Raw genomic sequence first — 13,956 nt, 5'->3', positions numbered from 1 at the left:
TGGGACCTTGGTGCAAACCTTATTGCAGTCAAGTCCTCTGCACTTCTCAAGGATAATTAAAGCAAACACTTTGCACATGAATCTGCTGGTGCACTGATGGAATTGGTGCTGTGGAAATGTACATAACATTGAATTTGTCATGGCCAAAGATAAAAATGTTATTTTATGTTAATTTAATTAACAGGAAACAAAAGAACTATGGTCTTGGTCTGCTGTTTTAGAAAGTTCAACTATTTAAATTCAGCTGTATAATTATGCTCCACTTGGGTGACTGTGGAGGTGGTTGTCCATTAACCGGAAGGTTGGTGGTTTGATCCCCTGCTCCTCCAGTCCTCCACCTTGTCCTTGGCCAAGATACTGAATGCAAAATTGCTTCCGATGTCTCATTGGTGTCTGAATCAGTGAATCAGACACCATGTGCCATGTAAGCACTTTGAATGGTCGCTATTTAAATGCATTCACTTATGACTGATATGAATGTACTAAGACTTTGTTGTTGTGGTCTTGTCATCTGTAAGTCAGTAAGAAGCAAACATTCCTTACCTTTGGCACAGTCAGGACCCAAGAATCCAGCGAAGCAGTGGCAGTGTCCAGCCACACATTCTCCATTTCCATTGCAGTTTGTTGAGCACCCGTCCATTGAGTCTGCACAATCACACGCATTCACAAATCAGGCAGAGAGAAAAAACTGACTTGAAATATTCCACATGTAACTCCATAAGCTGGCACAGCTCACTGTTATTGAATGAGAGATCTGATAAGAAATGGATGGCTCCCCAGACACAGGGGCTATATTAGATTAGTTTGATCCAGCTGCTATCGCTCTCTGGGGAATGGCCAAGCACTCACTTACACTCAGTAGCACTAAGCACATTATACTGCATTACAGGTTGGAAACACACTGCACGCAAATTTACAAACATCAAGGCTTAATCAACAAACTGTTTACAAGGGCGCAGTTTGGAACGAGATTGAACAACATAAAATCTGACATTGTGAGTGCACAAGTTAGTGCAGAATGGGTAATACTGTGTCGTTACAGTAGCTGCACTCACAGCATGGCGAAGATCAATGTGATGCTTGTTCCTCCTAGCGCTTTGTCTCATCTGGATATGTGCGTTTCATCATATCCTTCTGTAGGCTATATGCGTTTCATCATATTCCTCTATCGGACTTCAATTAGCTGCCGTCCTTTTACCGGTCTCCTTTTCTCCCATTGATATGTCCGTCATGTCAGATCTCATTCTCTGGGCATAGATAACGTGGCAAAGATAGATAAAGAGGGAGAGCACTTTTATGCTTTTAGAGCATTATATAAGCCCGCCGAGCTCCGTCAGCTCCACTCGAGATGGAAGATTCTGGTGGAGAAGTACCCAGAGGCTGGCAGGGTCGGGGGATCTGAACTGTGCTGCTGGTTGTCTTCTGCCAGGCGAGCTCTATCTACGCTAGATAGAGTAATTAAAATGGGTGTCAAGGATGTCATCCTTTATTTGACCCTGTGGTGTCCTGGCCGGCTCCTCTGAACAGGCATCGAGTCCAGAATCAAACCACTGCAGTCCCCTGGCTCGGTCTGTTCAGGGAGCATGGATGACAAATCCTTCAGTGGCATGGCTGTCGCACACGCGCACACACACATTTACAAACACGTGCACGCAAAGTTATTATGTGACACCCGCCTTGAGGCGCGTGTGACACATGCTAATGAGACAGGCCCTGCCAGTAGCCGGCAGCACAACGTTATCCTCCACAGCAGCGCATCACTACAGAAACCAAAGTCATTTTCACCTCCATCACCTGTCATCGTCGCACTGATGGAGAGAAGGAGTGGCAATCATCTTTTCTCCCACACAGTCAGGAGAACTCACCAACCTTTTTCCATATGTGTGTGTTTCTTGCTCTTGAGAAAAAAAAGCTCCACAAACACAAACTCCAATATTGTATCTGGCACCTGACACATGCAATGAACAAAAGCTCACCTGCAAGGTCACAGAGTTGCTTTTAAACCAGAGGAGATGAGTGATCAGTCAGGAGACTCACAGGGCTATAACCGTGATATAAGCTCTGTATCTCTCAGGTCAATGTCTCAGCTATAAAAATCCCCAGGCAATTAACAGGTAATGTATTAAGAGCCATGTCTTTATTTGTTACTGTATAGTAAGTGCGAGTATGTGTCATTCTCTGTGTGTGTGTGCGTGTGTGTGTGCGTGCATCCGTGAGACACCCCGCTTGGTTCTTTCCACTGACTAAACCCTTCCCAGTTAGAAATCACTCATGCCATAAGTTATTGCAGTTAAATGCTATTATAAAATGGGTACTTCCAGCCAAGTGATCTGATTGGTCAAATAAGCATTCCAATTGTACTTTATGAGCCCGTAAAGTTCCAGCCACGCTTTATGACCCTTGCGCTTTATGAATTGATGGAAAAATGAAATGGCTGCTCAGCTAACTCGAAGTATCCTGCCGCTAGCTAACCCCTGCTTTTGTTTATCCTGTTTTATTTTGTTCAAAGTTCCAGTTATCTACATGAAACTTTTTTTTTGTTTCATACTTTGTTGGCTGTTTGTGTAAAAGATATAATATTTGAGAGGATGTGTGATGACAGGTGAAGTATGCATAATTAATAAGGCTGCAGGAAGCACCGCTCTCTGCCTGAGTCTAGGCCGAGTAGAATTAAAAAAGATGACGGTGGAGTGGAGGTGGCAAAATGGCAGAATTCATGAAGCTGGAGCTTTTGCGGATCACAGGTAAATGTCAATAACAGTGGAGGAGGCAAAAAAAGGTTTTATCTCTATCTGCCACTGTTGTTGTCAGGGAAAAATGTGCTTGAAAATTCAATCTCTATCCACATAATGATGCTATTTTGAAATCAGGAGATGTTCTACTCCATTTTATGCAACATTTATGTGAGACCCATTTTGCATGATAGCGAATATCACTGAAACACGACTGCGCTGTATTTCAGTGAATGGGAAAATGGCCTCGGACTTAGAAGAAATCCTACTGTAAATCAAACTGAGTGCAGTATATCAGCATTTGTGCCGACAGTTCTCTGTCCAACTCAGCAGCAGCAGCAGCAGCAGCAGCAGCACTGAGTCGGTTGTGTGCTGAGATGTAACTAAACGCTGTGTGTGTGAGACGGTGTGTGAACAGATGACAGAACTGCATAACGTCCTGCGACTGATGCAGGTCAGTTACCAGCTGACCAAACTCATGTGGCTTTGAAGGTTCTGCCACGATTCACTTCTTTCTTCTTTCTACCTTCATCAGGCTGATGATTATTATGATTGTCGACGACAGCATTTTCTGTCTCATGTGATCACAAACATCATTACTTTCTACAAGCATGTTGAAGCACTAGAACATACCACATCCCCCTGCTTCTTTTGGTGCTTTGGCATCAGCTCTCCAGATTCTCGTATTTTCCCTCTTGTCATACTGTACACGGTATTGATTTTATTTTATTTTATTTTATTTATTTATTTTTACGACAGTCTTTTGCTATTCCCTTATTTATGCTCTCTGTTTCTTTGTTGTATCCAGTTACTATTTGCTGCGGAAAAGCTCAATTTCCCGACAGAGATCATCTCATTTCTCCCCCATCTCCCCACAAAGCTCAAAGCATACTGTGTCTCATATTAGAATTTATCTCATTGTAGCTCAATGGCTTGGATTTTCTGCATCCAAAACAATGCAGTGTCTGTTTGTAACCCTTGTTAAAAGGTGTAAATGGACAGTGAAATGACCTTTGACATCAGTCCATTAATATTATTTTCCTCTTTCAAGCCGAATCACTTGATTAATTGTTTGAAAAACCTCAGCAGACAAAGAGCTGCTATTCGGAGCCCATCTGTTGCGTCTATATTTGTTTTGATTATTGAAGAGGGGGATAAAAAAAAGGAAAAAAGACGGGAATGTTAACTCTTTGTAAGTCCTGCTGTTCCCCACTTAACTCTAAATATGTGAGTCAGGATAGGTCTGCTATATTCCAGACTTTACAGACAGCGCACGTGTCAATAAATGTTTGACAGCTCTGAAATAAAATCTGTCTTTAGTTGTCACATGCTGTCATTCATTACATAAAGGAATCTGTCAATATGAAGATGAAAGATGTCTCCAGTACAAATGTTTTGGCATTACGAAGCTGTTTACTGATTGGCCTACAACTTGGGCTTTTAAGAGGTTGGTGACTAATAAGCATGGAGAGAACTCTGTTCCTGATCATTTACAAAACAACCGCAGAATGGGTGGCCTGCTGAAAATCAAAAAATAGTTTTTCATGGAGTCCTTTTGTATCTAGTCATCACATACTGCATGCTTTGTAATTGCCATATTACCTGTCTGCTACATAAAAATTCCCCCCCATGACGTTACTGAGCTGCAAACACTTCCTGGCACTTTTTTTGTGTTATTTCAATACTGTATTCTCTTAAGGGCTACTGGACAAAATGGGAGTGAAGGAACTGCCCTGGTAATTATCCACTTGTCTATATTCAGCCACGTACTCTTGCATTATTCACATCCTTCAATTTACACTGCCATCCGTGTGTGTCATAGCAATGAGCTGCAGTTAGCAAGCCCTGTCATTACTACAGGAGCTGTCCTCCCCTTTCTAACGGCTGTCTGTTGCCATGCCAGGCTCACTCTTGTAATAAGAAAAGTTCCCCTCAAATGTCAATGAGTTTCAAACCACTTTTTTTAATCACCTTTTTTTCCTTTGCTCTTTGTAGTTTTTGTTTTCTTCACGAAATCAGATGAAAAGCGTAAAAGGACAAAGAGAGTGAAGCAATCCTGAGCTACAAAAAGTATAAATACATGAAATAAAACTGTGTATATCTGCTTTAAATGCTAGCACTAAATGTTTAAGAAAGGTAAAAAATGTGATTACTTCAAGTGAATTTGCACTGATTCTCCTCACCTATGGGGCTGCTGTGGAGTAACACTTGCTCCAGGTTTCGTCCATCATTGTAGACGGCGAGGTGCCAAGTACCGGGGTCCATGTACTCAATGAAGCCTGTTTCTTGGAGGCCACTCAGGAGCAGGCCTTTGGGAGTTTTGGCAGTTGAGATGGGATCAGTCAAGGACCTGGGCAGCGCCTTCCCATCCAGCAATTTCACAAAGTCGAACTGAATATAACACAGTAACACAATCAAAGATGAGAAATGTAAAAAAAAAAAACAATGCAAAAAAAAGCTTTATCTGAACACTATGTACAGAGCATGCAAAAAGAAAAATTCACATAGAGAAGAGAAACTGTCAGCCCAGTCCTCCACCACACATGTTCCACAGCAGTTGTTTCAACAACTTGACATGCTGCTAATAGCATGGGCAGACTTTACCACCCAAGGTTTCAAATGGATCAGACTATTATTTCATCCGTCTCAACCTTTCTCTGCTTCTTTCTCACCCTCTTTAACTTTCCCCAGCACCCTCATCTCTCCCTCCCTTCCTCTCCATCCTCAGACCTCCTTGAACTAGCAAGCACTTGCTGAGTCTTATTCCCCCTGAGGGCTGTGTGTCACACTAGTGTCAAAAACAGCTAATTAGACCTCTTCATGCAGGCGAGAGCAGGGGTGCACTGATGTTAAAAAGCAGACGACTCAGTGTGTGTTGTATTTTTGTCTGTATGTGTTCTCCCTGCATGACACGATGCTGTTCTACACCATCTACAGCATATGAGTTTATGTGCGTGTGTGTATTGTTTCTGAGACTGAGACTCACTCACACAGCTGACTAAATCAGAAATGACTGTTTTCTCCTTGTGAAAACATTGCACATCCACACTTTTTGAAGATCTCTGTCCATGTGGGGAAAATGGGCAAAATCTCTTCTTCTTACACTTTTAGTTGGCAACAGAATTTTGCATCACAGCCAACATTTGTAAGGAGCAGGAGACAGACAGGCTGATTACTCTGCGGAGTATAAGCAAGCACAATCAGAGTTTTATAATACAGCTCAACTCAAATATATTTGTTCCCATTTGCACATTTTCTGTTGCTGTTGTCAGAGCAAGTATAAAGCAGTGATTTGTTCATGGCTCATAAATGCAACCTGTTTAACAGGAAGACAACAATTGCTGCTCTGGTGCACTGAGACGCCGATCAAATCATTATTGTAGTCTCGCAAATCTGTCAGAGCCTTATTATAGTTCACTGACACCTGTTATTGTTTAACTGGCTTTACTGATATTTAAAATGAGTGATCATGGATGTAAGGAGTGACAGGAAGTTGCTTTATGCCATACAACCCCTGACCTGTCATCTGAATCAAACTGCCTCAGAAATGGAAGAAGTCAAAAAAGATACCAAGGTCAACATGCTTATTTACCATTTACCAAGTGTTTAGCGACCCAGTGCTGTATATGAATTTTGAATGCTAAATCTTCAAACTGAACTGATTATACTGGATCACTATTTTCTGATCGAACCACTGGTTGTTCTAGCAGCACCCTTGCAACTTTTACCTGTATTGCACAAGCAATAATCTGCAAGCAACTGGATTGGAGACAAAACTGTGAATTGGCAAAAGCCTTCTCCAATTTTCAGATTGGGTGAAAGTATGGCTCACTATGACACATTGTCAGGTTGATTGAGCTTGCAGGCAAAACTGAGAACGTACTGACCAAAGATTGTAAGAGAGAAAGAGACACTATGTGTGTGGACTGGATAGTAGGAGATGCACAAAAGAAATTGCATATATTGAGCACAGAATAGATTTTTGTTTGCTCAGATGAAATTAGTTCTAATTTCTCTATAAAATTCAATCTGTGTGTTCACAAAAAGTCCTGTTGTGTATTTGAAATGGCACCTGTGTGCTTAAAATGGTGAGATCAGAACTGAAGAGTTTGTATCGAAAAACACAGTCTAAGTGTAGATGAAAGGCCAGAGCGGAGAGAGAACTGTGCATTAGTCAAGATGTTATTCGAGGGAGCTGAAGCAAACAAGCCCATCTGGGCAAACAGCATGCTACAACAGGAGCCTTCTTTACCTGAGTGTGTGTAGGCGGTATGTTCCTGCGTCCATAGACCCCCAACAATGCGTTGTGTGAGAGAGAGAGGTTGAACTTGATGTAGGTTGGATGGTGCACAGTCATATGAAACCTCCAGAAGAGTCCCGGCGGGATCGCTTGGCTCTGCTGGGTTCCGATGTCGACCTCGCCACGGTCGATGGCTCGGCCTCGCACCCACTTCTCTGCAGGTAAGAGCCGAAGACAGGTGACAGCGTTAAGTCAAATACTACGGACTTATCAGGGTGGAGAGAGAGTTCTTTTCAGTATCAGAGGGAGCAATTAATAACAAGCTGATGTCCTCAAACATTAGCGTGATCAGCAGCCACACTAATGAAGTGAGACTGAATAGATATCAGGAATGACTGAGAGCTTGTAAAAATCCAGCTTTTCAAGGGACCCTGCTTTGGCAGTGCTTTGGATAGGGTCTGCATAAAGATGAACTGCTTTAGAAAGAAAGTGTTTTGTCTGAGAGCTGTCTACCGGGGCTTTGTCATGTGCTGTATTAGCATCTTCTAACAAGAAAGAAAGAGAGTGTGTGTGTGTTAGCATGTGTGTGAAAGGAGAGATAGAGAGGTGGAAGAGAGAAAGTGCAGGGGCACACACACACACACATACACACACACACGCGCACCGGCATTCACAAACAGCGCCACGGCACACAGACAGTGTCTTGAGTGAGAGCACGTCTTTGTGTGTGAAGAAAATAGGTCTTTCCAGCAGTCCCTGGCCATCAGCTGCTCCCCTCTCCATAAGCCTTTATCAACCACCAGGCCTGAGTCTTTTGTGCAGGGGAGCAGGCAAGGCTCTCCAGCCCTCTTTGTGTCGGCCTTTATGGAGAGATATATCTCTGCTTCTAAACTAAGATGGAGGAAATACGGTGACAGAGGGGAGCCAGCCGATCGTTACGGCCACAAAGGCAAAAGAACAGTTAGGGGCAGATTCATGGACGAGGCCGCTCGCTCTCAATCTATAATGCCTGCAGCTTTACCACTCCATTATGGCGACACCATGCACACCCACAGGCTAGCTGGCATATATCACATGTACTGTCACAGAGACAGGCAGGCAGAGAGTGCAGGTCTGTGCGGAGCTGCTGTTTCTACCGTCACTGTTTCTTTGTGTTTTGTGTTCTGTTGTGGTGAGTGGTTTTCTTTTCGTTACTACTTTTATTGTTGTGTCTTTAAGAATTTGTTAAGAACTTCACTTTGTGACTTCACTCTGTGAAAGGCACTAAAACACCTGAACATGGTTGTGTCTTTCCCTTTTAGCTATGTTAGAACATATTCCCAGTGGCATGGCTATATCGGCCTTAAATGTATCACTGGATTGCCAGAAAATTTTAATTTTGTGCAGACATTCATGGTGCACAGTGAGCTGGTGCTGAAGCACCACCATTAAGTTGACATTTGTTGGATCACTTGTACTATCATCTGATCAAATTTTAATTACTTATTACTCTGGGCTATACCTGCACAAATTATTCCCATAAGCCTCAGCTGTACTTTGTGTTGCTAATTAGCAAATATTACTATGCTAATATGATAGTCTACGATCATTGTAAATATTATCCACTATGCAGTAGGATGCTAGTACAGTTATATTATCATTCATTAGCATTTTGGCTAAAACTACAACTGTACCTTTTGTGACAAACTCACTAGCATGACTCTGCTCTTGTGTCATATTAAGTGCCTTACACTTGCTAGCTTCTGTTGTCACTAGCGTGGCGACAAACCTCACTCATGTTTATTTTTGACATTTTTTTGTTTTACATTTAAAATCTACTCTCAAAAAATGTCAAATATTACAGATATCATGCTGGTAAATGTCAAAACGTTGGACTGCTCTTTTTATCTTCCATCTCCTTTATCTTTGTCTTCTATGGACTATGTGATTGAAGATGTAAACTGATTAATTGGTTAATTGATTGAACTTGACTGAGCTTTGACACAAGAGTGGGAGAGCCTAAAAGGGAAAAGACAAAAGGGAGAAAAAGATGAGACGGGAATGAGAACAAAAAGAGAGTTCAAAAAGGTCTGTAATGAAAGAGAGAAAAGAGACAGGTGTCCTGTGTGAAGCATAAATTGTCCCTGTACTAAAATCTCTACCAAACGGAATAAAAGCAGCTTGGCAGAACTAAGGTATGCATTCATACTCAACCTCAGCAGTCTATTCCTTTTAATGCTAATCCTCACTCCTGTGCCTCACCACAAAAAAATAAAGGCCAGTGGAGGGATGGATGTCCCGAGGAAAGCAGCCTTTTATTCAACACTAGATGAATAGGACATGAATAGGGCATGGCAGTTGGCAGAACATTGGCAGGCAGGCAGGCGTGCAGGCGGGCCGGCGAGCAGGCTGACTGGCAGGCTGGCGGGCAGATGAGCAGGCAGGTCCTTCTGATGCTAATTACTGTATAGTGCCTCTCGGAGTCTGATGCAACATGGGGACAGAAAGTGCCGCTCGGGTCACCCACGAGTACGGGTGGGAGATTGGGGGAGACAGAGGGGGGTGAGATGTGGGAGAGTTGTGGAGAAGAGGATGAGGGAGAAAAGAGAGGACCATGTCCAAAGAGGAGGTTGCGGTGTCAAGTTACAGCTGCTGATGCAAGAAAGAAGAAAACCCCTCCAATAGCAAAAGAGAATAATACTGCAGCTCCAGTAAAAAGATGGGAGGATTGAGGCATTTGTGGGAGTCCCACAGAAACCGCATGGATCACATGGTGACTAGGGCTCCTCCAGGCCTCCCTAGCTGCTCAGATTACTGCTGTCAATCAATGTGCTCCACCAGCATCGTAACTCTGTGTGTCTCAGCACAAAAGCTGAGACCGTACTTTCAAACGTATCTTTCAAAACAGCAAATCTCTGTTTATTCCTGTTTGGCAGGCAAAAGGAATACAAGCTTAAACAAGCCAATATGTGAGCAGAGAGGTAAAATTCCTTCGCACCTTGCTATCTTTAATAAGGGAAAAGCAGCTTGAAATTCACACTTGGTTACTTAAAATAAAAATAAATGGCATCGCATAAATCTCCTCTTGTGCTTTTCATCATTAGCTGGCGGAAGAAGCAAGTTGTAAGCAAAAAATGTGTTAAGGTTTATTTCAAAATGTTGAGCTTGTTTAAAGGGGCGATCAAAGTGATGCATGGCTTATTCATGTCCACCATCAAGCTCACTGTGCCTGCCGGGCAGGTCTGCTTATAACCAACACGCCATACAATATAATAATGATGCAGACTCGGCCAATTACAGCAGTGGTGCAATATGTACATGTAACACTGCTAATGTCCTAATTGACACAATTCACCCACAATATGAAAGCACATGTACGCACTGTAATGTCTTCTGTTAAATTAGCCCTTGAAAGGTTTCTGTGCCACAGGACATCTGGACGAGGATGGTTTTAGATTTGCTCCTTTAGTTTCTAACATTTCTAATGACTAGGAAACATCTCCACACTCTAAGTCGTTGTGAGTTTGACCATCTGTCTGTTGTGTGTCTCTGACTGTTTTGTGTGTCTAGTGTGAGTGTGTGTGTGCGCAAGGCCAGAGATGGAGATGAGCTACATTAGGACTTGGGACACAAGGTCTAATTAATTTCTCTTGCCTACGGGTTATTCAGGTAAAACAATTACACCTGTAATCTATTTTCAAAGGAACTAAACTGTCTTTGCAATTAATGTTATTATCCTTCAGATTCTAATGAAGCTGAGAACAGACTAAAAGTGCAGTCAGGGTCTTGGTGATGGGACATGTCTGGGGGGACCGGAACTGCGCGTGTGTGTGTGTGTGTGTGCACCAGTGTTCGTCGATATTGAGGAATAGGCCCGTGTGTGAATCTCACACACGTTGATGCAGACAACATTAATAGCGTTCCAAATGCAAGAGAGATTGAGTTTGCCGCAGGATGAATAAAAATATCACAATGGGCAAGGTCTCTATAATTACTTGAATTCAATTAAGGGCCTTTTGAGCAGGTGGCTTAATAAGCTTTCAGCCTCCTCTCTCCACTGTGCAGCCTAATGAGTGTCAGTCAGAGTCAGGAGAAGATAATGCTCTTGGCCGTAGGGCCTTCCATTACTCTTGTCCTCACCTTCCACCATCATGCCTCAGGCTATGTCTGTGACAGGCATGTCTGACAGTTCACAAACTCATTCAATCTGAGGCAGTCCAAGTGCACTTATATCGTTACACATGTAATATGTGTTGTATAAATTGACTTACAGCTTTTTTTTTGTCTGCAGCCTACTGAGCATATACAAATTTAGCCTGGGCACAGCTGTGGGAGGAGTGAAAAGGGGCTCAGCAGATATACATGCTGCTAATTTTAATGAAGGCTTAAATGCAAAGTTTCTTTAGTCCCTTAGCAACCAAGAAGTCTATTACCTCAAGACAGTGCAAGGAGTGCTTTTCCTTTTTTTTCTGCATGATGGGGTCATTTTTACATGGTAATGTCAGGATCTGTTTTGTTATTTTCACATAATACGTTTCTGTATTTCACCGTTTCTCCAGGCTCTTATCACTAGTTTAAAGCAGACAGGGCTCAGCTAAAAAACAACTCCTTGCAACAATCGCAACTTAGCACAACACTGGAGTCAGAAAATGGCCCCTGTTTGTGGGCTGTCAATCAAATCTGATCAGACCACAATCATTGTCTGCTTGTGATCCTTCATTACAAGCACCATGATACCTTTGTGTGAAGGGTTATTTTCTTTCTTAGACTGAAGGACTGAAGCATTTGAAAGATTATGTCTTCAGTATTTCACAAGAAAATAGCAAAACCATTTGTGGGAAATCAGAATTTTTTTTTTAATCATCTTTCCGCAAGCTCTCAGGATACTCTTGACCCCCAGGTTTGGAATATACTTGAAGCCAACTTGTTACTAAAGGTAACAAAAAAAAGATTAATCAAAATGCCTTTAAAATGCAGCGGAAATATTTGCTACTCTACATATTACCTTGCTGTGACATGATATATTTAGATCAATGTAAAACAATCAGACAAAGATAGTGGAATAAAAGACACAAGCAAAGTGTATTTAACCTAAAATCCTACTTAACCCCTGTTGGCCAAGACTATTGACTGAGAGGACTGAAAGAACCTTTTTTAAATCGAAAATCAAATATAAAGTGGCGTTCTCGTCTGTTTCCCAGGAAGATGAAAATTGACTTGGATTTTTTTTTTCGCCTTTGATGTCAGAGCCAAAGACATCAATCTCCCACTCTCAAATGTCAAGAGGCAGTACTACAGAGCCCCCTGCCTTTGATAAAATGTGTCATCTGCACTGTAAATACTGACTGCAGCTTGAAATTATGGTTAATTTCTTCAGCAATATTTGGATGCAATGTTTTGAATGCAGGCTGAATAACAGATAGACATGTTGCTGCTGTTAGGCTTTCTCAAGATGAGGCACTCAAGCAGGGGGTTCACTAAATGATCTATACTCTCTGTGTGCATGTGTCAGTGAGTTTGAGTGTGTGTGTGTGTGTGTGTGTGTGTGTGTGTGTGTGTGTGTGTGTGTGTGTGTGTGTGTGTGTGTGTGTGTGTCTATGCATGTGTTACATCCTGAGACTGTATCCCAGCGTGAGAAAATCAATGAGACCAATGTAACAGGGACCAGTCCATCAGCATTTACACACATGCATGAGCACATGAACACACTTCTCTCCCTTTCTCTCACTCTCTCACACACACACACACACCCACCCTGATCCCCCACATGCATGCATATAATATACACACTTCCTTACACTTGTGCACACACACACACACACACACACACACACACTGCTCAGTCGTCTCTCCTCTCCACTCTCTCTCTGCACGCAGTCTGGAATATTGATGTGCTCTTTAAGAGCCCTCCTCTCTGTCTGTGTCACATTCCATCCATCTACTCACCATTCCCAACCACAGCATCAGATAGAGTGAAAACAATTCAGCGCTAACTCTCCTTTCATACAGTGGTTTATACAATCATCACATAGATGGCTCAGATGGCATTCCACAAGCTCCACATTTCATCATCTCCGTATTATAATGAGGCAATACGCCGCTCTACTGTATGTCAGTTTGTATCATTTCATATCATTAATTTATCCGGCGTCCTGCATTGAGTGAAATATTATTCCCAAACTCCGACATACTTCATTAAGGCAGGGAATCCACTGACAGAGAATTTCATCTCTGGGCACTTCTTCTTTCATCTGCACCAGAGGAGTTTCTATGTGTGTTTGTGGGCGTGTCATGTGCATGTACGCAGGCGCGCTCAATAAAGTGTCAGCCCGCGGTTGATTATCATGGGGTGAGTGGCAATTAATGTAGCACTAATTAGAGAGGCTTTTATGTACAGAAAAATACGAAGGGCTCCTGGTGATCTCTCGAACCTGCAGGAGAGATAGCGGGAAGAACATAAAACACAGCGCATCCTGGCTCGACAAGACACTAGCCTTACGCACATGACACAACATGTCAATTAGTATCTACCGCTATGCTGCAAGATGCATCGTAAGGTAGATTAGAATTCAGCTACTTCGGATCATGACTTCGGCGCCGTGCCAACAAATCAAACAAAAAACCCTATCTTTATGGCACTGAAGTCGGCATAAAAACAACACCACTAAAAATACATGAGCAAGAATGCAATAAGATTACTACCTTCCAATCATTCCACCGAGCTTGTTTCATCTCTAACTCCCTACTGTGTCATCACTTTATATCAAAACAAGCAGAAACTGATAACTATCCTCCAATCAGTCTCCTCAGCTATCTTTATGCCCCCACTGTTATCCTACTTGTGTTTATAGCAGTGCATCAAAAATAAAGTCATTCATTCCAAATGGATTGAAAAACAAAAAAACATTTAGCTGCTTTTTTGTTGTTGTTGTTGTTGACATAAGGCATGAAATTGGCTAATAACTTGTTTCTTGAAGTTTTTATTTTAATGTCAATTACATAGAT

The 13,956-nt window shown here is 42.3% G+C and overlaps 1 protein-coding gene across 1 annotated transcript in view; it reads right to left on the bottom strand.

Moving 5' to 3' along the window:
• The window catches only part of tenm1 (teneurin transmembrane protein 1), a gene marked incomplete at its 5' end in the record, with an annotated part of 154,584 nt that overhangs the window by 69,562 nt on the left and 71,066 nt on the right, over positions 1 to 13,956 (bottom strand). The window contains 3 exons of the mRNA XM_083980804.1: positions 544 to 645; positions 4,916 to 5,123; positions 6,985 to 7,187. Of these exons, the coding sequence (XP_083836930.1) occupies positions 544 to 645; positions 4,916 to 5,123; positions 6,985 to 7,187 (513 nt within the window). The remainder of the gene's footprint in view (positions 1 to 543; positions 646 to 4,915; positions 5,124 to 6,984; positions 7,188 to 13,956) is intronic.

Source organism: Trachurus trachurus, assembly GCF_905171665.1.
Source record: "Trachurus trachurus genome assembly, chromosome: 10".
Taxonomy (NCBI): domain Eukaryota; kingdom Metazoa; phylum Chordata; class Actinopteri; order Carangiformes; family Carangidae; genus Trachurus; species Trachurus trachurus.
This window is presented reverse-complemented; position numbering and strand designations above follow the sequence as displayed.